At 44.7% G+C, this 22427-nt stretch overlaps 1 protein-coding gene across 1 annotated transcript; it reads right to left on the bottom strand.

Moving 5' to 3' along the window:
- Positions 1-15274: 15274 nt before the first annotated feature.
- Positions 15275-16360, bottom strand: C2cd4a (C2 calcium dependent domain containing 4A). The gene has a single exon (XM_021173420.2). The coding sequence runs from the start codon at positions 16358-16360 to the stop codon at positions 15338-15340; it is 1023 nt and encodes a 340-aa protein (XP_021029079.1). The 3' UTR covers positions 15275-15337.
- Between the last annotated feature and the right edge of the window lie 6067 nt (positions 16361-22427).

Here is a 22427-nt window from a genome sequence, read left to right on the forward strand (position 1 = left end):
GAGAGAGAGAGAGAGAGAGAGAGAGAGAGAGAGAGAGAGCACATGCATTTGGGAGCAGTGGCCAGAGATGAATGTTCTGCATCTTGTGTAATCATTCTCTATTTTGTTTGTTTGTTTGTTTGTTTTCGAATCAGGGTTTCTCTGTGTAGTCCTGGCTGTCCTGGAACTCACTCTGTAGACCAGGCTGGCCTTGACCTCAGAAATCCGCCTGCCTCTGCCTTCCAAGTGCTGGGATTAAAGGCGTGTGCCACCACTGCCCGGCTCCATTTTCTTTTTTCAGACAGTGTTTTCATCATTTTCTCTTGCCTCCTGTGCTTTTGGGAACTCCTCCTCCCCAGCTTCTCTTTTCCCCCGCTGGCATAGGTATCACCTGTTAACTGTAGTGGTTGCAATTATTATGTTAGGCTTGGTATATCCCCATGTTGCCTTTAAATATCTAATAGGGCTTTCTAACCCACTTCCCATCATTTAGTTTCCAAATAAAAGACACAGAGACCTTTAGATTTATAACAAGCTTTAAAGCACCACAGCTGGGCTGATATCAACCTAAGCTATCTTGTCTGGTTCCCCTTGCATCTGTTCCATTGGTGTTTCTCTTGCTTCACCAGGCCAGTCCACCTGGTAACGTGCTCACAAGTCCCACTAGCCCATGGTGACTTCCTTCTTCTCTTTCCTGGCTTACTCCCCACCCCATCTCTGCCTTGTGGTCCCTGCCTGCGACCCCACACCTTGGAAATGAAAGCTACTTCTCTTTGGCCCAGCTACAGGCTGTCTAACCTTTTAGTTGACCAGTCAGAGGTTATAGGGGAGCCAGCTTCATACACTATCATTTGGTGTACTTGCGCATGTGCTGTTGGGGGTACAACCAGATCTTGAGTTTCAGAAGTTAGCATTTGTAGTCATAGCAGCACCAGACCAAACCCCAACAGTTAGCACACTGTATACTTTGTTAACTTATTATGTTGACCTAACCTGCCTCCCCTTGCCAGATTATAAACCCCATGAGAGTTGAGACATGTGTTTGTTTGGATCACTAATGATAACACAGCCTGGTACAAAACAGAAACAAGACCAGGTAGGGCTCAGAGATCAAGTTCAACCCATAGAGTAATTGCTGTTATTCATGAGGATCCAAGTTTGAACCGCAGTATCAATGTAAAAAAGCCTGGCACCATGGCTTATACTCGGGATCCCAGTGCTGAGAGGCAGAGGCAGACCATCCCTGTTACTTTCCCCCTTGGCCAGCTAGCCTGGCCTCTTTGGTGAGCTCCTGATCAAAAACAGAGACTCTGTCTCGAAAAAGCAAGGGATTTTTTGTTTTGTTTTGTTTTGGTTTTTGGTTTTTTGCTACAGGGTTTCTCTGTATAGCCCTGGATGTCCTGGAACTCACTTTGTATACCAGGCTGGCCTCGAATTCAGAAATCTGCCTGCCTCTTCCTCCCGAGTGCTGGGATTAAAGGCGTGCGCCACCACGATCGGCTAAGTAAAAGCATTTTTATATGTATATACTACGTATACATGTATACAAATGCTAGAGAAACGGCACAGCAGTTAGAAATATTGGCTGTTCTTCCAGAGGACCTGGTTCCAGGCAACCACATGGTGGTTCACAACCACTCGTAACTCCATTTCTAGGGCATCCAGTGCCCTCTTCTGGCTCCACAGGCACCGAGCACACAGGTGGTGCACATGCATGCATGTAGGCAGATCACGCATACACAGAAAAAAAAAAAAAAAACCCTCTATAGAAACAAAGTGAAGTAGGTGGATAACTCTTGAGGAGTGGCTGTTAGGACTGACCTCTGACCTCTACGTACATGGATGTTCACCTCAGACATGCATGCACCCACGAGTATACACATAAAAAGAAATAAACAAAAACACATATTTCAAAAGGAAATGCCGGAATTGAGAAATGAGTGAACGAGCCGGCATCCAGATCCCTTCCTTCACCAGAGATACTGTGTCCTGACAGCTCCCTTTGACTTTCAGCTCTGCAGAAGATTCCATTTGCAGCGACGACTCCATACTGAGAAAGTGTTTTTGGGAAACTACCCCTGTGGCCAGATCCTTCATTCCCACAGAGGGGGAGCCCGCACTTAGAGGAGACCCACACACGGCCAGAGCAGAACCTCAAGACAGCCCATCTCTCCTGCCTCAGGCTGCCAGACTCCTTCAGAATACTTGCCAGACTCCTTCAGAATACTTACCGTTATTTCCAGAAGGCCCTGCCTCCGTCTTCACTCCTGCCTCAGAGATTCTTGGTTTTACAGTTACTCATTTCCATTCTGAGAAGTGCTGACAGGAACCGGACTCTCCAAAGACAGCCCTCCCCATCTCTTCTAGGCTCGGATTACTGCCTGTGACAGGCTTTGAAGGGTGTGATAAGCTCAGTTTTCTATTTCCAGCTCAAGTATGATTAGGCACATTGATGCTGTCAGTACTAGTAATTAACTTTCATACAGCTTTTTTTTTTTTAATCTGCTGCTCGGTTCCTAGAAATGTCGCAAGCATCCCTCACATATGCAAAGGTGAAGGAGGCCGTAAACACCACCATCTGGTCCCTGGTTTCCCCCCTGGCAGGTGGTTTACCCCTCTTCTCTTCCCTTCATTGAGTCTTGAGAGAAGAAACATCTGGACGGCCATAGACACGCCGACAGATCTGTGTCATGTACCACCCCACCCACTTCAAATAAAAAGACAGCAAGTGTCCACAATGGTGCAACTATTACTGATCTCACGAAGGCTTTGGAGTTTTAGGAACCTGTAATTTGACACACAGGCAGAGCACACCACCCCACACCACCCCTTCCTTCCAGGATGAGTAGTTGGAGCAGAGAGGCTTATTGTCAGGCACTGTGGTCCCTGTCCAGGGTACTGTATCCCCGGGGCCTGGCAGGATTGGCCTGACCTACTTCAGATGGTCTGTCTTCCAAGATGGGCTAAGATGGCTGTCAGCTTCTGTCTCCTCACTCTGTTGAATTATCTGTCGGCTGCTGATTGTATCTGGGTTTACCATGTGATCTATCTTTAAGTTCATTATTGTTTGTATCCAATTGCATCTTGCTCCAGGCTGTTTTCCAGTGCCTGGGAGAAGGCTGCTCCTGAGTTAAGCACACCCTTCCTGCAAGCTCTGGCACACGGTCCCTGGGCAGAAGAGACTTGATGACGTTAGGAGAGGCTGCTAGGAAGCGCGGAGCTCAGAGACCGGGGAACTTTGAGACACAGATAAACAGGCAGAAACAAGGTTATTCTTTGAGTCAGCCACTGATTCGTTGATACTTGGAAGTGTGTGCTTGAGGTAAGCCCATCCTGATTTGCAGACTTTTAGAAGTGAGGGTCCATCCTGGTTGAATGGTTTGCATGCCCCTGAAGGAAGGTGTTGATCAATGAAAAGATTTAAGGTCAGCTGCTTCTTATCTAGGCCATAGGAAAACCATTTCTTTCTTTCTTTTTTTTTTAAGATTTATTTATTATATGTAAATACACTGTAGCTGTCTGTCTTCAGACACTCCAGAAGAGGGAGTCAGATCTCTCCTTACGGATGGTTGTGAGACACCATGTGGTTGCTGGGATTTGAACTCCAGACCTTCGGAAGAGCAGTCGGGTGCTCTTACCCACTGAGCCATCTCACCAGCCCAGGAAAACCATTTCTTGTGGAAATGTCTTTGACTCTGAGCTCTTTCTTCAAGTATTCACTCAGACAGGGGCACAAGAGAGACCATTAAGGGCTGGTTTCTGAATGTCCCTCAAGGGCTAAGTTCATTTGTGAATATCTGATTGTATGTCGATCACTGGGATTTCATCCTCTATCCATGAATGGTGAAGTAGTTGGATGCATGCCTGAAGTTTATGTAAACTTGACACAAGCTGGAGTGTTTGGGGGAAGAAGGAACCTCAATTGAGAAATACCTCTACCAGACTGGCCCATGAGCAGGCCCCTGGTACATATTTTCTATTGACACGAGAGAGTGCAACTTGTGCCACTCCTAGACTTGTGCCCCTGGGTCAATAAGAAAGCAGTCTGAGCAAGCCTTGAGGAGCATGCCAGTAAGTAGCATCCTTCCATGGGCTCTGTATCAACCAGTTCCTGCCTCCAAGTTCCTGCTTTGAGTTCCCATCCTGACTTCCCTGGATGATGGACTACAAGCTGTAATCTAAAGTAAACCCTTTCCTCTCCACGTTGCTTTTGGTTCTAGTGTTTATCATAGTAAGAGAAACCCTAACTAAGACAGTGGGCTGTACCATTGCACTCATTGAGCCTCCCATAAGCCAGGCGTGCTGATGCACTCTTGTAGTCCCAGTACTGAGGAGGAAGAGGCAGGAAGATCAGAAGTCAAGGTCAACCTCTAACACATAGTAAGCTCAGAGCCATATTATATATATATATATATATATATATATATATATATAATCAAAATTTTCATATATATGAAAGTGATAACTCATAAGTAGCTAAATACTTTAAAATGCATTAAAAAGTTGAGCACTTGTGTTTGCAATATGGAATCCTTATATGTGGGGTGCCCCCTATAATGCATCTTCACACTTCAGCCACAGTTGTCAATGCTATTTCTGGGAGGCCATGGAAATTTTGGGACTCAGTGTCTAATTTGATAGGCATAAGCTGCCAAAGATGGATCTTGATGCGTAAATATCCCAGGGTTTCAGTTCTGACCAGCTAAGATGTGAACAAATGCCTACTGCCTCTGGCAGGGCTGCTCCAGTCACTACGTTTACCGTGACACAGTGGACTGGACTCTCTAAACCGTGAGCTGAAATAAGCTGCTCCTCTTTAAGTTGCATCTGTAGGGCATTTTGTTACAACACGGAGAAGAGCAACTAGTGTGGGGGTGTGTGAAGGCTTTGCAAATCCAAGGGCTTCTGACAGATTCCCCTCTCCCTACTTTGTTTAAGGCAATAAGGCTGAGCATCAGTTCTTCACAAAGAGAGTGGCGTTTCCACTGGCAAAAGGCCTGCATACACCTGAGTTCTTCTCCCTAGGTGTTAGCCTGGCATTTCCATGTGCATGTAATGTCACTGCAGATAGCTGTGCCCCTTTGCTCTGATAATTTGTTGACAATGAAAGGGATCTTTCAAATAATTTCACGACAGTAACTTCTTGTTTTTAAGATAATTCTATATGGATGGCTCTGCTTTGATCATGTATAGAACCTGAACTGTTTTGTTTTATTCTGTTTTGTTTTCTGGGAGTAGATCCCTTTTATTAAGCGTGTAATATTATATCACAGAGTCTAAAGATGAAATTTCCTGGTTATGATCCCCAAATTCCAGTTGTCTTCATTCTATGTTCTTATACTTTCCCTTTGTTCTTAGTGGTCATACAATCTTTGAATAGTGCAGCACAAATACTCACTTTTACTTTAATCTATAATCTCTTTTGTTTTCAGGTTTTTCTTCACGTGTTTGTATGTGTATGCATGTTCGTTTGTATACTGGTGTGCATACATGTATGAATAGTAAGTCCAGAGGCAACCTCAAGTCTTCATTTTCCATTCTCCATCCACATTACCCTTTTTAGACATGGTCTCTCAATGGCCTGGGCCTTCTAGCATTCTGGAACTTAAACTCAGGTTCCCATGTTGCAAGCAAACACTTTTCCAACTGAACCACTTCCCAAGCCCTGTAGTGTATACCTATGCTTATTAAATTTAGGGCTTTCACCCTCCCTGTCTTTCCACGTTACTTTGTCAAAGAAAGTACAGCCAACCTGGAAGAGTGTGTTTATGAGTGTTTGCTATGGGCCAACACAAGGCTTTGCTGATAGACTCTAAATAAATTTTTTAAGGAAAAATAAAATAAAGTAGGAAGAGTTCAACAATAGAGAAATATTATGTTAATTATTATATATCTTCTTCAAGGACTATGCTAATGAAGTCTTAATGACAACAGGAGCAATTACTAAATTATAGTCATAACAGTGTGCATTCTTGTCAGAACCATATAAACATATGCACATCATCTCACTTAGGACCAGGCTGAGAGGTGGTAGACAAAGACAGAAATACTTTCGGTCTTAGTTGAAAGCAGAGTGGTTATATTTTGGCAGTGATCAGTTTTCAAATATTCTGTAATGGTCCAGATTTTTATCTATTTGTAGATATGAACCCAGGTCTTCAGATTTGCATAGCAAGCACTTTACAGATGAAACCATTTATAGTCTTAAAAAAACAACAATACAACAATGTAGCTTGTGCTGTGTCACAGGAAAGCACGGGTTGGAGGTCAGGAAGTATCATTAACTAGCAGTTCAAACCTGAGGAGCCCATCCCTCCTTTACCCACAATGTGAGGATGCTGAGCAAGTCGCTTTTAAGTTGACACATACATTTGGGTTCTGTCATCTGCTGCGGACTTTCGGCTTGAATTAACGTTTGAAAATGTTTTGGGACAATAAGTAGTTACCAGATTTCAGGGTCTTTGTCCAGCAATGAAACTCTCATTTAGAACTCATTTCAACTCTTATTTAGTCATTCTCAGAAGAATGGAATTAAATGAAGATTAAATTAAAAAATAAAATAAAAATCAATCTTGGCTCAAACCCAGTCGTTGCACTTTTAGAACAAACGCTTTGATTGACTTACTTTCCAGGTCAGCTTATTCTTTCAACTGATGTTCAGCCAAATATTTTCCAAAGATGGAGGAATGGGGGTGGCAGCGGCGATCAACTATGAGTGAGTGACTGGGACTTTGACTGCTGTCTTCTAATTGTTAAGAGACAACAGATATTCTAATTACGTGTGCTGAGAAGGCAGGAGGTTAAATTCCCACCAATGACATGATCACCGAGGGAACCTTCTGGAAAGGAGCTCCTGTGGACTTTTGGGATGTTTCTGCAACACAGTTTATCTGGGCTCTCAAAATTAGTTCCTTTCGTAAGGCTACCTTTTAATGCCCTTCCTCAGTGGGTCAGAGTTCATCCCTCCCTGGCTTTCCTACCAGCTCTTTTGGACATAGGAGATAATGCCTGCCTAACACTCTACAAGTTTGACAAGAAAGTCCAGTTTCTTGTGAAAAGGGAAACAAATGTAGAATCTTTATCAAGTGCTTCTGGGAATCAGATACTAACTCAGAACTTAAACTAATATCATTTCCTTTCAGCCTTTATTACATATGGGGCTAGGCATGGTGATGTACTCAGGAGGCAGAAGCAAACTGATCTCTGTGAGTTCAAGGCTGGCCTGGTCCATGTAGCAAGTTCCAGGCCAGCTGGGGCTCTCTTGTGAGACCCTGTCCCAAAGGAAAAAGAAAGAAAGGAAAAGAAAGAAAGAGAGAAAGAGAGAAAGAGAGAGAGAGAGAGAGAGAGAGAGAGAAAGAGAGAGAGAGAGAGAGAGAGAGAGAGGGAGGAAGGAAGGGAAGGAGGGAGGAAGGGAGGGAGGGAGGGAGGGAGGAAGAGAAAAGAAAGAAATCACATGTAGTTGGCAATAGTGTTTTTCTTGACTTGCGAAGAAATGGCATTTAGAAATGCTGGCTGGCCAAAAGACACAGACGCTAAATGATAGCTGAGAGTTGGATACAAAAAAATAAACTCACTCTCTTCTTATTTTAAATTTAAGATCTCTTTTGGAAAATATTTTGCTGTCAGCTTGGATTCCAGAGACAAAAAACAAAGTGTTACTAACAGCCAACACTTAGCAGAGTGGCTGTGGAGAGGTCAGGCCCAACATCCATTTGTGGATGGAGCGGAGCCTCTGGCCGGTGACTGTTAGAAACTGGCTCTACCCGGGTGCTGTGGCTCTGATGTCAACAGACTACTCATATTTCTGCTCTAACAGCTGCTGGTGATCCAGGAAGAGAGGGCAGGATTGTCGGCTTCCTGACGAAGGGCTCTCCATAAACCCACCTGGGTACTTCTGATTTTTGTGGGGGGTTGGACTCACAATGCCAGGCTTGTTTTACCCAGTGAGCCATCTTGCTGTCCCTAAAAAACCCAGAACTGATGGTAGATTGTCTGCAGCTTCCCCTCTTCAACAAGTACCACTGTACCAGCAGGCTCCAGTGTAGCAGTGAAAGGCTGAAAGAGCTACAGGGTCTAAGAAGAGCTCTAAGAAGATGCTGTCAGGGCAAACCAAAGACAACAGAGGAGATTATAAACAAGGGCACTGAGGTGAACTGAAGCCCTCAGCCCTACAGCTACCACAAACAGTAAGCATGCTATTAACTCCTCATATACACACAAAAGGCCTAGTGGCTCAGTTCCTATGTCTCTAGTACATTGTGTTCATCTTCCAATAAAAATTACAAGGCTCACTAAAGACAAGAGGGAAACAGTCTAAAGAGACATGGAAAACAAGATTTAGATTGGGATATGTTGTACAATTTTCATGATTGGGTCTGGGGTTTTAAATAATTCTGCTTTAGGTGTTAAGGTTTGTAATGGGTAAAGAAAACACCACTCGCCGGGCGTGGTGGCGCACGCCTTTAATCCCAGCACTCGGGAGGCAGAGGCAGGTGGATTACTGAGTTCGAGGCCAGCCTGGTCTACAAAGAGAAACCCTGTCTCGAAAAAAAAAAAAAAAAAAAAAAAAAAAAAAGAAGAAAAGAAAAGAAAACACCACTCAAGGGGGAGAAAGGCAATAGAAACATGTACACTGCTAAAAGATCTAAAGGCAACATTAGGGATTTAAAATGCTGCAACAGACGTGGCTTCCTTGAAAACAACATGGCTGAGGAATGACCAGAAGTCTTATGCTGAAATGTGAAAGAAAAACCCAGGGCAAAAGATCCAAGATTCGCATGGCAGCTCCTGAAGGTGTCAAGTGAGCATGTGAGTGATTGACACATTTGTGATTGACATGCTAGGAAAAACAAGAAGAGGTGGTAGGAGCCAGATATCTGGGGAGAAATAGGTAAAGGTTTGATAAAAGGAATGGCAGAAGCCAAAGATGAGACGTGTGGAAGGACTGAAGACAGCAGTCTTAAAGGCAAGGAGGAAAACCTTGGGGCTTCACTCTTCCTCCTGCAGTGGTCCATTGCCAAGGTCAGCAGCAGGGCTACAGATGCAGACTTGTGTCTCTAAAAATGATGGTATAAAGGAGAAAGGAAGCAGGAAGGCTGTGAAGGAGGAAATGTGTACAGATCTCATTGATAATAACAATAATAAATTCATAGAAGATTGACAGGACCATGCATGATAGGACGGTCACCAGACCTTCTCTGAAGACATAACAATAATGAATTCACAGAAGACTAAGGACCGTGGCCTTACATGTGGGTCACCAGACTTTCTGGGAAGACATTTCCCAGAAACTCTCTGTTTAAACTTGAACGGCTGCCATGTTTGCTATTGATCCTTGTAGCCCAGGGTTATTGTTTTGAAACACCTTATGTGATATTTCCCATTTCACCTTTAAAAACTTCCTCTTGCTTCAGCCTCTTTGGATTTGCCCTTAGTTGACTATGGCACGTGTGTTGCTCTGCTATACCCAAATAAATGTTATCCTTGTGTGACCATCTCTGTTATTCTAGGTTGACAGAATGGAGCCGTGTAAGGTTACTAGAAAGTAGACTAAGTCAGCTGTCATGACACATGGCAGTATCCTAGCACATAGGAGAGAGACAGAGCAGAGAGGAGAATTGAGGAGTTCAAGGTCATTCTTGGCTCTATAGTAAGTTTGAAGCCAGCCTGAGCTATATGAGATCATGAGATAAGAAGTGGGCTTATATTTAATTATAATGTATACTACATATGCACAGAGACTAGGCTAAATCCTAGAGAAATTATAAGAAATATAGTTTCTATGCTAAAAAAAAGAAGAGAAAAATAGTCATATGAAGTTCTCAACTAAAACCGGAGTCTCCGGGAAAAGAGCAAGAAGAGGGGAAAGAAAGGGAAAACACAAGGAACAGAAAACGGTTCAAGCAGGTGCATGCATGAAGAATTTCCCCACAATGGTCATCTTCAGCAGTAGAAAGGAATAGACCACTGACGTGGGAAATGGCATGGATACATCTCATATAGTAAACTATGAAAGTGGAGCCACACTCACCAAAAAGAACACTGCTTTTCAATTCACATAAAATCCCACACATGCCAAATCATTTACAGCAATAGGGAACAGATGAGCCGTTTGGTTTCTTGGGGTGGGAGATAGACTGTAAGCAAAGGAGGAAGGCAAGGATTATTATGGAGCATCAGGAAGTTGTTAGGAGCGCTGGGTACATCATCATGCAGAGGATCCAGGTTCAGTTCCCAGCACCCAAGCGAGGCAGCTCACAACCACCTGTAACTCCAGCTTCAGGGGCTCTGGCGCCCTCTTCTGACCTCTGTGGGCAACTGCATACATGGGGTGCGCATACAGACACGCACGAACACTTACCTAAAAGATAAAAATTTTATGGAAAAAATTAGAGGGTTGGTTGAAAAAAAAAAGAGTTCTCATTTCTTGCTGGGCTCTAGGGGCCTATCATTGCATATGATATATGCAATCCTGCCTCTGTAGTTAAATGTCTTAACGTAACGGAAACCTTCCAGGCGATAAAGTAAAATGCCAGTTTAAGTGACTTTCTTTTTCTGAGTCAAAATTTAAAAACCACTGTTTTGTTATTTTATTTCACAAAGACAGTGCGTTCTGTTCCCCAGACACAAGCTTCAGTGTGACTTGAACCTGCCTAAATGATGACGTGTTTCCGGTTTTCCTTTTACACGCACCCCGGAAATCCCCCCTGGAAATACAAGAAAGAAACTGGTCTCTAGGTGATCTCTATGATATTAAAGCAAGAGAAAGATAGGAGATGTAAAGGAATCCAATGTCTGTCCAGGCATATATGACTGGGAGTCCATGGGATCCGTACAGCCACAATTTACCAAGGTTACCAACCAATGGAGCCAAACGCGAGAGAGTAAACTTACTGAAAACGTGGTTGTTTTTGAGAACCTGACTATGCACTTCTTGAGTATGGATGCTGTAGAAGATAATGCCATTTTGCAATGTCCGCACATCTGCTAGGTCATCCATTTTGAGGTACCACTTTCCCAGGGAGTCTGCTAATACCTTGTCACTAGTTGGAAGTATTCCCAGGTGAATCCTGGTCTATAAAGAGGGTCTTCTGCCCCCAGACTTGTAAAGCCAACATTAAATAAGCAGGAAAATAATCTGAAATACCCTACCGTGCTTATAAACCCAGCTTTTATATTCTTTTGGCATGGATATAGCGAATCTCATTAGCTATGAATTTTATTATGGGTCTATAACAGCTATGACATCAGTTTGAAAGAAGGCCACACACTGCTCAAACTGGCTTTTGGGGACATTAATTATTTCTTTCATTGTTGTTACTGAATGCCTGGCCAAAATAATAGATGGAAAGGAGGACTGGCTTGGGCTTCTACTGCATCTGCTGTGTGCCTTCCATCATGGTGGGGAGTCACGGGGGCAGGAGGTTGAAGCAGGTGGCTCACTGGGCCTTCAGTCGGTACGTAAAGGAAGATGAATCCCATGATAAGCCCCTTTTCTCCTTCTCATGTGGACCCCAGCCACAGTTCAGGTGGGCCTCGCCTAATCTGGACACTCCCTCAGAGACACGGTCACAGCTTGATTCTGTAGGTGAGTCTTGCTCACATCAAGTTGACAATCAATATGAATTATCAAGGTGGGTAAACAACACGTGGATTTTTCTTTCCTTTCTTGTTTTCCTTTTATTTATTTTTTTAATGGCAAATAAATCTTTGTGAGCTTCCACAACCACTATTTGGGCGAGTCATTCTTGTAGCTTGTATGTGTGTGCGCCTGCATGTCTGTATGGGCACCACATGTATGAAGGTGCCCAGAGAGAGCAGAAGAGGACATTGGACCCCCAAGAGTTGGTGTTACAAGTGGTTATGAGCCACTTGGTGTGGGTGCTGAGAACTGAACCTGGGTCCTCTGCAAGAGCAGCAAGTGCTCTTAACCACTGAGCCACCTCTCCAGCCTCAGAGCATGGCTACAGAAGGTTTCCAAAACCAACAAGCCACGGTCACTACGCACACACCCCTTTATTCTAATACTTGGCTATTACATGTCACCAACTATTGTTTGAAATACTGTTTTAATTGCTTCTGTATTGGTATGTGCAGATTTTTTTCTTCTCATAATCCCTACACAACATACATAAAATCTGCTTAACAAGGCATTCATACCGTGTTAGCTGTAATAGTCAGCCTCCAAATTATTTAGAAGATGTGCATAGGCTGTATGCAAATAATGAAACAACGTATCATTTTATATAAGGGACTTGGAGCATCTTAAGATTTCAGCATCTGTATGGATCTAGAAACTAATTTATCAGAACTCATTTTCCAATGCAAAGACTCGTTGTATTAGAAAAAATCCATTGTGATCTCTCTCTCTCTCTCTCTCTGTCTCTCTCTCTCCCCGTCCCTCCCTCCCTCCCTCCCTCTTTCTCTCTCTCCCTCCCCTTTGATACAGGATTTTACTATGTAGCCCAGGCTTGTCCTCTTTCTCTCTCAGTTTTGATGCAGATCTTGCTGTGTAGCCCAGGCTTCACTTGAACTTGTAGGGATCTTCCAGATCCTTCCATCTAAGGGCTGAGATTACAAAGGTGCATCACCAAGCCCTCCCTTACTATTATAAGATGTTTTTACACCTTCTTTCTCATTTATATTTAGTTGTTTTTGTTTGGGGGGAATTCTACTACAATCTAATATTAAACAATTTCAACAACATCTGTTTTTGAGCTGGATGTGGTGACAAATGCCCATACTTCCAGCAGCTGGGAGGTGGAGCTAGGAGAATCAGGCGTTCAAGGTCATCTTTGGCCACACAGCTAGTTTGAGATGGCCAGACTGGGGTTTAAGAGAAACCATTAAAAAAAAAAAAGATTATGAAAAAGAAAGAAAGAAAAAGAAAACAGAGCTTTGATTACTTGAGATGGTCTACCAAGGTGAGCTCCACGAACAAACCCTGACCAGTCCACTAGAGGGCAGCAAGCACAACCAAATTTAACTTTGCTTCCAGACAAGACTGAAGGTCTATATATTACAGACATGACTTGTTAAATGTGATTCAAACGAGCTCAAGGATGTGCAGTAAATCTAGGCAGCTGTTTCTCTTTTGTAACCAGTGGTGCAGGAGTTCACTAGGTTAGCAGACAAAAGAATTAGTTCTGGTTTTAGCTCTTACAAATCATGTATGTGATTTGAAGCCATGTAATATTTACCATTTTGACCCACTCTTAAGACATTATATAGTCGCACAAAAACGATTGCTTTTTCATTGTATTTCAGTCTTTTAGGAATCCTTCCCAGTACAGTTTTAGACTTCAGGTCAACAGTAACTTTTACTGATGGGGATTCTGGTTAGAAATCTCCACCAAGATTTCTTGGAGAATCTAGGACTTTAAAATATATCAATTTACCTTCTTGGAGAAATTTTCCTAATAAAATGGCATGTGTATAATCTAGTGTGGATAGAGACTGCACTTTCTAGAATAAAGCCTGGTCATACCTCAACTACCAGTGCAAAGAAAACAGAAAACCCACAGCAACATGTCACACAGCTAGGTTGTTTCCACTTTCTATTCTCACTTTAGGAGACCTCTAAAATCATGAAAAGGCTTATACACAGAAAAACAATAGGCTTGAAGGGCAAGGATATAGTAAATATGAAAAAGGGCAGGAGTCAGACAAGAACCATCGCTCATGTGGCTACATGGCTGCTAGAAGCAGGGGATTTACACTGTGGTGATAGTCTCCACTGGTCGCTGTTGTAAATCCTCACCTCAATATTCAGTCTGAGATGTACCAGAAACGGAAACTCTTTTCTTAATGGCATCCTTTGGGGGCACCCATTGTTAACACTGCCAAACAGAGTGGTCACAGAAACCATTTCTGAGTCCAGCCTGATAATGTGGCCACCGTATATGCTGTCTTGTACATTTTAATGTGGTTTGCCCTTGCTTAGGCCATGTCTTCTGCTCACCTGCCCAAGAAAGGGAGGAATAACCCAGCTTGATAGTGAGTATGAGAGATGAAGGAAAACTATCCTTAGAACACAGGAAAGCTTATTAGAAGCCAGAGGTAGAACACCATCCTGTGTGCTCTCCAGTGTGCTGCAATGGTGGATTAGCTCAGCGGGAGTCAGTAGAATTGGGGTTCTGGATCCTATGGGTCTGAGGTGGCTTAGCATTTTCCTCAGTCTCAGATTGATGGCATTAGCATTTGTCCATATGTCACCGTTTCCACCAGTCTGCTTTCCCTGGTGAAAATGAGGAATATGATTTCAAACTCAGAGCCATTTTTTTTCAGACACTTTTGGAGGGTGAATATTTCTTTCTTTCTTTCTTTCTTTCTTTCTTTCTTTCTTTCTTTCTTTCTTTCTTCCTTTATTTATTTATTTCAGGTAGGGGCTTGTTTAGCTTATGCTAGCTTTTACTCCCTGCATAGCAGAGGATGACCTTGAACTCCTGACACATCTGCTTTCTCCTTCCAGTATTGTGTTGATAGGAACTAAGGTTCATACAGTTCTGGGGATGGAACCTAGGACTTTGTATGTGTGAGGCAAGCACTGTATTAACCGAGCTATGCCCCAATTCCCAGACAAGCATTTTAATACTGATGTCCAACATTCAAACCCCGACTTTTCTTTATTTTGTGCCTCAGTATTCTCATCTGCAAGATGGGAATAGTTGTGCCTATTATTAGGGCTGGGGTGAGGTCACACCAGAGTAAAGCTTGCAGGAATTTTTCCTCTCCTTCCCTCATGAAGGTCCCACAATCTTCACTAGATTCCAATTATGGCCATGAGGCCTGGTGGCAAGCACCTTTACCCATTCATCAATGTTACTAGACACTGGTCTTTCTTATGTAACATCTTAACACATCGTAAGTAACTGACACTATCAGTCTCAAAGGACGCCATGGAATGAATGAACTTTAAAAACGAGGCTGGTCTGACATCGACAGTAACTATTTTCCATTTGGAATGTGTGAACAGATTAAATACAATTGCTGCCTACAGTGGGGGAACACTGCTCAACACTATCCCATTGCACAACAGAAATTTCAAGGTGTCTGCCCACACAAAAAGAAGCTACGTATATTACTATGATAATTTAGGATCAGCTCTGCCAGAATTGGACTGAAACAAAGCCCTGGCTAGAAAAATGAACACATGTTTATTTTGTACAAATGGCTGTCAGTCACTGTCCAAGAGCCAAGAGGCTGAGAGTGTGCCAGGACCAAAACCTAAGAGTGTCTCAGGGCCAAGAAGCTGCAAGTGTTCCAGGACCAAGAGGCTACAAGTGTCTCTGGGCCAAGAGTCTCTGTGCATCTCAAGGTCACTCGACCTTAACTGTCCAGAGCATCAGGGAAGCCGCGCTCATAGCAGTAGCAGAGAGCCCAGCAGCAGCTCGCCCTGGCCCAGCGGTCGTCCGCGCTCCAGCCCGCGGCCCTTGCTCTCCGCCTTGATGCGCACGGCCAGGCGGCGCAGCTGCTCCTCCGGGAGCCGGTCGAAGCAGCAGTCCTGGTCCAGGGCGGCCTTGCGGCTGCGGCGGACCACACTGGCGCGCTGCTGGCCCGACGGCCTCAGCACCAGGCTGAGGCGGCAGCCCAGGGCGCGGGGCTCCAGCGCGGCGGCCGGGCCCTCAACGCGCAGCAGGCGGAGGCGGAGGCAGGNGCTGCGCGGACAGTACTCGGCCGCCAGGCGCAGCGTGCAACCCCCGCGGCCCAGAGCCACGCTGGCCTCGGCTTGCAGGCGCTCGGGATCCGGGCTGCTGGGGACCGGGGGCGCGCAGGAGGCGGTGCACTCGTGCTCGTCGCCACGGCACGGGGGACGCGCGCTGGCCGGACGTCGAGGGGCTCGCAGCGCGCGGCTCAGCAGCTTGCCGGGGGAGCGTAGGAAGCGGCGTCTGCTGGGAGCAGGAGTGGGCGTCGGGACCCGGGCAGCGTCTGGGTCGCCCGGGGCAGGGCGCTGAGCGTCCGGGACTCGGCGGGGGCTCGCGTAGGTGTGCGTGCGGTGGCGAAGCCCGGGCCGGCGGACCGGGACACCTGGGTGGCCGAGGAAGAGCGACTCCTTCCGGCGCGTGTGCGGGCTCTCGAGCAGCGCGCAGAAGCCGTAAGCGGTGCGCGCGCGGGGCAGGTGCGGCAGCGAGAGCGCAGCCTGGGAGCGTGGGTCCCAGTCGGTGCGGCCAGCGCCGTCGTCGACCTCCGCGTCTGCAGCCCAGGCTTCGCGCAGTGCAGCCCAGGCTGTGCTAGGTTCCAGCCTCGGCGGGATGAAGAACTCTGGGATGCGGTCTGGAGTGAGCACGTTTGCGCACGCAGCGGATGGGCGAGCTTTGGAGCGGCGGACGCGCCCCGGGAGAAACCCATCTCGGTCCCGCAAGAGCCGCTCCAGACACCACATCTGGCTGCTAGTGTCTGAACCCGGTGATCCTGTTCCAGGCTGACTGCAACACATAAACACATACCAGTCAGAGACAGTCTGGAGGAAAGCAGGAATTTTTGTCTCTTTTCTTTGACATCATCCTGTCCTGAACCTTACAAGACAAAACGCATCCCTCACCCCAATTACAAACTGTTTTTACAGATTGAAAAACAATCGTATATCGCCCACCCTGTCTCTAGTCAGATGCCAGTTAGATTTGCAGTTTGCTTCAGTCTTTTCCATCCTACCTCTTTACCTTTGTCTTCAAAATTGCGCCTCTGTCCCTAGTTCCAAGAGGCGCTTTGCTTTGGTCATTTGTGCACTCATTTCCTGAAACCTTAAGTGTCTAGTACACTCTAGTTCTGCGCAAGAACACACACACACACTCCAGAAATGGTTTCTCCTTCTAGAGAGCTTCGGGCCACCTGGGTCTAACACCCAGGAGGGAACTGGATTCCCATTCATATACCTGGTATTCAGAGTCAGATGGTTTTCCAACCCGGAGAAACACGGAGAAATTCAAATGGGCGCGCGGCAGAGTTGATCCCTGGTGTTCCAGAATAGCTGGTCCGGGCTTTTATACCAGCTGTCACGCTGCTGCTTGGTAACCTGACGCCTGGCCCTCCCAGGTCCCTCTGCCACGTGGATGGATTTGCAGAGCTGATCCTGCAGCTAGTTCTGCTGTGGTTGGAGCTGTTCTCTAAAACCCTGAACGAGTTTGTTTCCTCACATGGAAAACAGGATTAAGTGTGGACCATGTCGCAGTCCTTCTGAGGACGGATGGGCAAAATGAACGTGAGTGCACAGAAGCACTCTGCAAGCACCATTGGAAAGAAGCCAGAAATCGGGTTTGTCTTACCCAAATGACCTTTCCCATCTCCCACCTTCTTGCTGCCAGCACTGATTTTTTTTTTTTTTTTTTTACTTTCTGCTTTCTGTTCTGATTTTAGAGGTCGTTTCTCTGTTGATTTTAAATCACTCTTGGGTGGTGGTGGGGGTTATGGGGTTCCGGAAACGTTACATATTTGTCTTGGGTGGGGTTACAGGGGTGTATTCCTATGTAAAGAAATCATCCAGTGTACACTTACAATATATATTTTAAAATAAAAAACCACAACCTTCTTAAGCAGGATGCTAATTTTTAATTAGGGAATCAATTATACTCCACCAGCCACTGGTATCGTCCCTTTGGAAACACACACTAGCCATATCTGACCTTTGCACACTGTGTCTATCTGAGACCTCCATCCTTTCTCTTGAAAACTGGTGTTTATCCTTTAAGAGAGTTGCTTGCAGCTCCAGTGGAAAGAGATTCTGAAATATCTGGATCAGAGTATGGACATAGGGTATTTCTGAGTAGCTGCCTTGCAAATTAATGGCCTCTCCAAGCAGTGTTGAATGAGTTAGTCAACTTTAGGCAAGGGGGTGGGGGGGGGAGGTTCTGTTTGGGGCATGTCCTGTGTGTGTTTTGTATATAGAACATACAGGTAATGTGCTATAAAGTTGTCACAGAAACCTTAGGACATTTGGATTATCCATGTTTTATAAACAAACACTCCCCCCCCCCAGCACTTCAGATGTTAAATAACTTACCCATTGTCACTAAGGAAGGAAATGAAAGGAATGCCCATTAATGAATAGTAAATGCATTATTAGGGGAGTAATATATATTGTTATGCAACGTGAGTGGAACATAGCAAATGTTAAAGACACAAGCAGTGAGTTCTGCTGTTCTAGTGTTCTGTGGCATCAGTTTGGTTACTTACAATGAGAGTGGGAACAGTGGCAGAAATTAAGAACACTGGCTTTGAATTCATGTCAGAAAGGTATCTTGCTTACTATGAGCAGCTTACTGAGTGTTTCTGAGCCTTGGTATCCAACATAAAGAACACAATAATACACAGTGTGGGTTTGCCCTTGGATAACATATGCAATGCAAATGAACAGTTTAGCATAGGACCAGATGTGCATAATGTTAGCTGTTTTGTCTATTGTCAGTACATTAAACACTCCTTAGATCATTCATGTGTTTAAAGCAGAATTTATATACTGCTTCCTGGGTTCTAACTGTCATGATAGAACCATGAATCCAGGCTGTCCCAGCCCCAGTCAGCTTATGTTCAACTCTTAGAAGAAAAAGGAAATGGTAAAGTTGAAATATTTGAATTTCATCTAACCAGGGAGGTAGTAAAGAAGAAAAATGTAAAACTATTTTATTTTTAATATGTGTATGTGCATGAGGGCGAGTGCGCGCACACACACACACACACACACACACACACACACACACACACACTCATGCACCCAGAGGCCAGAAGAGGGCGATGAATTCCCTGGAGCTGAAGTCCCGGTTGTGAGCTGTCTTCCAGGGATGCTGGGAACCTAACTTTGGCCCTTCACAAGAGCATCAAGTGCCTTTAGCCACACGGAACCCTCTCTCCAACCTCAAGGGACTTTGGACTCTTTTAATATTTAGTCTGTTAGGATTGGAAAGGGTCCCTGGGTCTGTGACTAGCTTCTCCTTCATCTTATAACGTCTCTATTCCTGGCTCAAATTCTTGGACCAAGGTTCAGTCTGTAAGAGAGTAATTGTTAAGCTGTACCTAAAAGCCATGTACAGATGTTCAAACTCAAGGTTTTTCTCCTGAGGAAAAGTGCTGTCGATTGCATGTGATCCTGGATGTTGGTTACAACGACAAGGACCATGAGAACTCAGTCTGAGACATTGACTCAAGGCTACTCTCCTGCTGAGTGCATCTTGTAGATGGAAGTGATCTTATCTATCACATAGACTGCTGTCAGAGTAAAGACATTCTTGTGGATTCTCTGGGCAGACAGCAAGTGCTGACTAACAGCCGTTGTTATTGCCACCATGCATGCTTGTTTAGCCAGGAATTAGCTGATTCACACTGCAAGCCTTGAAAAACAAACCCTCTGCTCAGCCAAGCAGAGTGGGCTTGTTTTATTTTTATTAACAGTCCACCTTCTTTAGTAACACCTTAGAGACATTTCCTGTATAAGGTTTCTTGAAAACAACAGATAAGCAGCCTCGTAGGCCAATTCTCTGTGACCACAGAAGTCTCATGTTTTACTTGACACGGAAGCATGAGCCATCCGGTACTTGGGAGGTTGCTGTCGTCTGGTCCAGCCAGGTGTCCAGAACACACAAATCTACTCAAAAGAAGGCAGTGATCTTTCTGAGCTCAGACCTGTAGCCGTGGGGCCATCTAGAGATGGATCTGTGAAAACAACACCCATTGTGGCTGGATGTATCCTCAGAGTAAATAGAAAAGGAACATTTAAAAACAGATTTAGTGAGGAAGGAATGGGAGGGGTTGAAGGTGAAGAGGAGATGTGTTCTAGTGTTCTGTGGCACAGTCGGGTGAAGACAGTTAACAGTGTTGCATTATATATAACTGAAAATAGCTAGGAAAGATTTTGAATGCATTTGCCATTCAGGCAAATACAGGTTTAAAGTGATGGCTATGTTAATTATCTTCATCAGAAAATTCCTTGCTATTAAGAAAAACCCTAAATCACATTGTGTTATAGCTAGTATAATGAACATTTTGTGTGTGTGTGTGTCAATAAAAAAAGAAAGTCATATACAGATTTACAAAAACAGAACTCAGAAGGTTGGGTGCTAGAAAGCAAGAGAGATTACCTGCTGATGCTCTGATTCACACATCTCCTTCAGCCCTGGAAAGTATGGAGTGCAGGGCCCGTGGGCTTTGGCTTTAGGGTTATCAACCTGTGAAACACTGGGTGAACCCTTCAGTTCTCAACATGGGGGTCACAACCTCCTGCGGGGGTCGCACATCAGATATCCTGCATATATCACAATTCGTAACAGTAGCAAAATTACAGTTAGGAAGTAGCAACAAAATAATGTCATGGTTGGGCATCACGACAACACGAGGAACTGTATTAAAGGGTTGCAGCATTGGGAGGGATGAGAACCGCTGCCTTAGGTAATTGGATGAACCAGGTGTCAGGCTTCCTTGCTGTGCTGTCTCCTGCCTTTGATCCACTTAGTCCTCCTCCTGGATCTGTGAACGTGCGTGTGCGTGCATGCTTTGGTGCACATGTGAAAGGCAGAGACAAACTAAGGTGTTCTTACTCTCATTAATTCTGGTTTACAAAGCCATAGTAACTGTGATCACTGTGGTGCCCATTTTCTCTAGCTAGCCCACGCTTTCAATTTATTTCCCCCCCCCCTAGGGCTGATAGTGTTTTAAGTTTTAAAATTATCATTATTTTATGCACAAGTGTCTGCATGCATGTATGTCTGGGCATCACGTGTGTGCAGTGCCCACAGAGGTCAGGAGAGATCATTGGATCCATTGGAACTGGAATTACAGGTGGCTGTGAACAGCTGTGTGGGCACTGGACATTGGGTCCCCTGAAAGAGCAATCATTTCTCCTAATCACTGCATCTAGTCCCAATAGTGTTTTGACATTAGTTGTGGGAGAGAGAAATGATGTAGACACAGTACTCATGGATGAGGTTCTTAAATTTTTCTTTTTATTTATTTATTTTTGGGATTATAATATAATAACGACATTTCCCCTTCTCCTTTCCTCTCTCCGAACCCTCCTATGTACTCTCTCCATTCTCCTTCAAACTCATGGCCTCTTTTTCATCAATTGTCATTGCATGCATTTATGTATTTTTATATGATGTCTGCCTGCCTGCCGGTCTGTCTGTCTGTCCATTCCTAAATATAACCTGTTCGCTCTTTATAATGTTATGTGTACGTATGTCTTCAGGACTGGCTGAAACTGGATAACCAATGGCATGCTCTTCCTTAAGGAAGGTCAGCTCTCCTGCTGTCAGCCTTTTTTTTTCAGTTGCCTGTAGTTCTTTGTGTAGTGTTGAGGCCTTATGGGATTTTTCTCTGTCCAGTTTAGAATCAGAAATCCACCCCTAAGGGTTTCTCTGTGTAGTCCTGCCTGTCCTGCAGCTCATTCTGAAGACCTAGCTAGCCTCAAATTCACAGAAGTCCACCTGCCTCTGCCTTCCAAGTGCTGGAACTAAAGGTGTGCACCACCACTGCCTGGCTGAGGAATTTGGTATATACTGGTGGTATACAGTCAGTCATCAGCATCTCCAGACAGGCTCAAGGTGGAAAACGGCAAAATTTCAAAGCTTTCATTAGTAGACAATAATATTATTTGCACTAAAATGTTTGGATTTTCCACTTTAAGTTTTTTTATTCTGTTAGTAGCCTCTGAAAGAGACCTAAGAATGGCTGATAGTCCAGGGGTGATTACCTTGTGTAATGATTGACAGAGGAGAGGGTGGCGGCATTTAAAGAAGGAAATTAGTTACTCCTCTGTGATTTGGAGGGTGTCATTTAGCATTCCTGAGGTTAAAATTTCACTACATTTTCCTCATATAGTTCTATTAAAATTAATTACCTCTCGAATTGTTAGTGAGACACACAGCAAGATGACAACCAATGATTCCTGATATACTGGTTAAAAAAAACAACCCATAAAACAGAATTAAGCTCAGAAAAGCATACTCCTCCAGTATTCTTTCAAAACTGTAAAGTGCTGTTGAGATCTAGGCTATGGCTACTGGAGGCTCAGTGGGGCTCACACTCCCCACTAGGCCGTACTTCCTCCTTTCCGGGCTGGGCCACACATGCGTCTGTGTCCAAGTCTCACTGCCTTCCATACCCCGGGCATCCCTTTGTTGTATATTTATTGCTTACCTCAAGTCAACAGCAACAGACATTGTTTTAACTCCCTCAGTGACTGGTCAGTAGGAGCATAGGCAAGGAGAGGGAAGGAGAGGGACATGGTTTTAGTTATTTACTGTGGTAAGATACCCAGCAAAGCAACTTCAGCTTTGTTTTGGCTCTAGGAACGGAATTCATCAAGCTGTGGAAGTCAAGGCAGTAGGAGCTTGGAGCAGCTAGTCATGTGGCATCCGTGATAAAGAAAGGGGTGGGGTGGAGGTGTGTGTGTGTGTGTGTGTGTGTGTGTGTGTGTGTGTGTGTGAGAGAGAGAGAGAGAGAGAGAGAGAGAGAGAGAGAGA

The sequence above is a fragment of the Mus caroli genome, chromosome 9, assembly GCF_900094665.2.
Source record: "Mus caroli chromosome 9, CAROLI_EIJ_v1.1, whole genome shotgun sequence".
In the NCBI taxonomy this organism is placed as follows: Eukaryota; Metazoa; Chordata; class Mammalia; order Rodentia; family Muridae; genus Mus; species Mus caroli.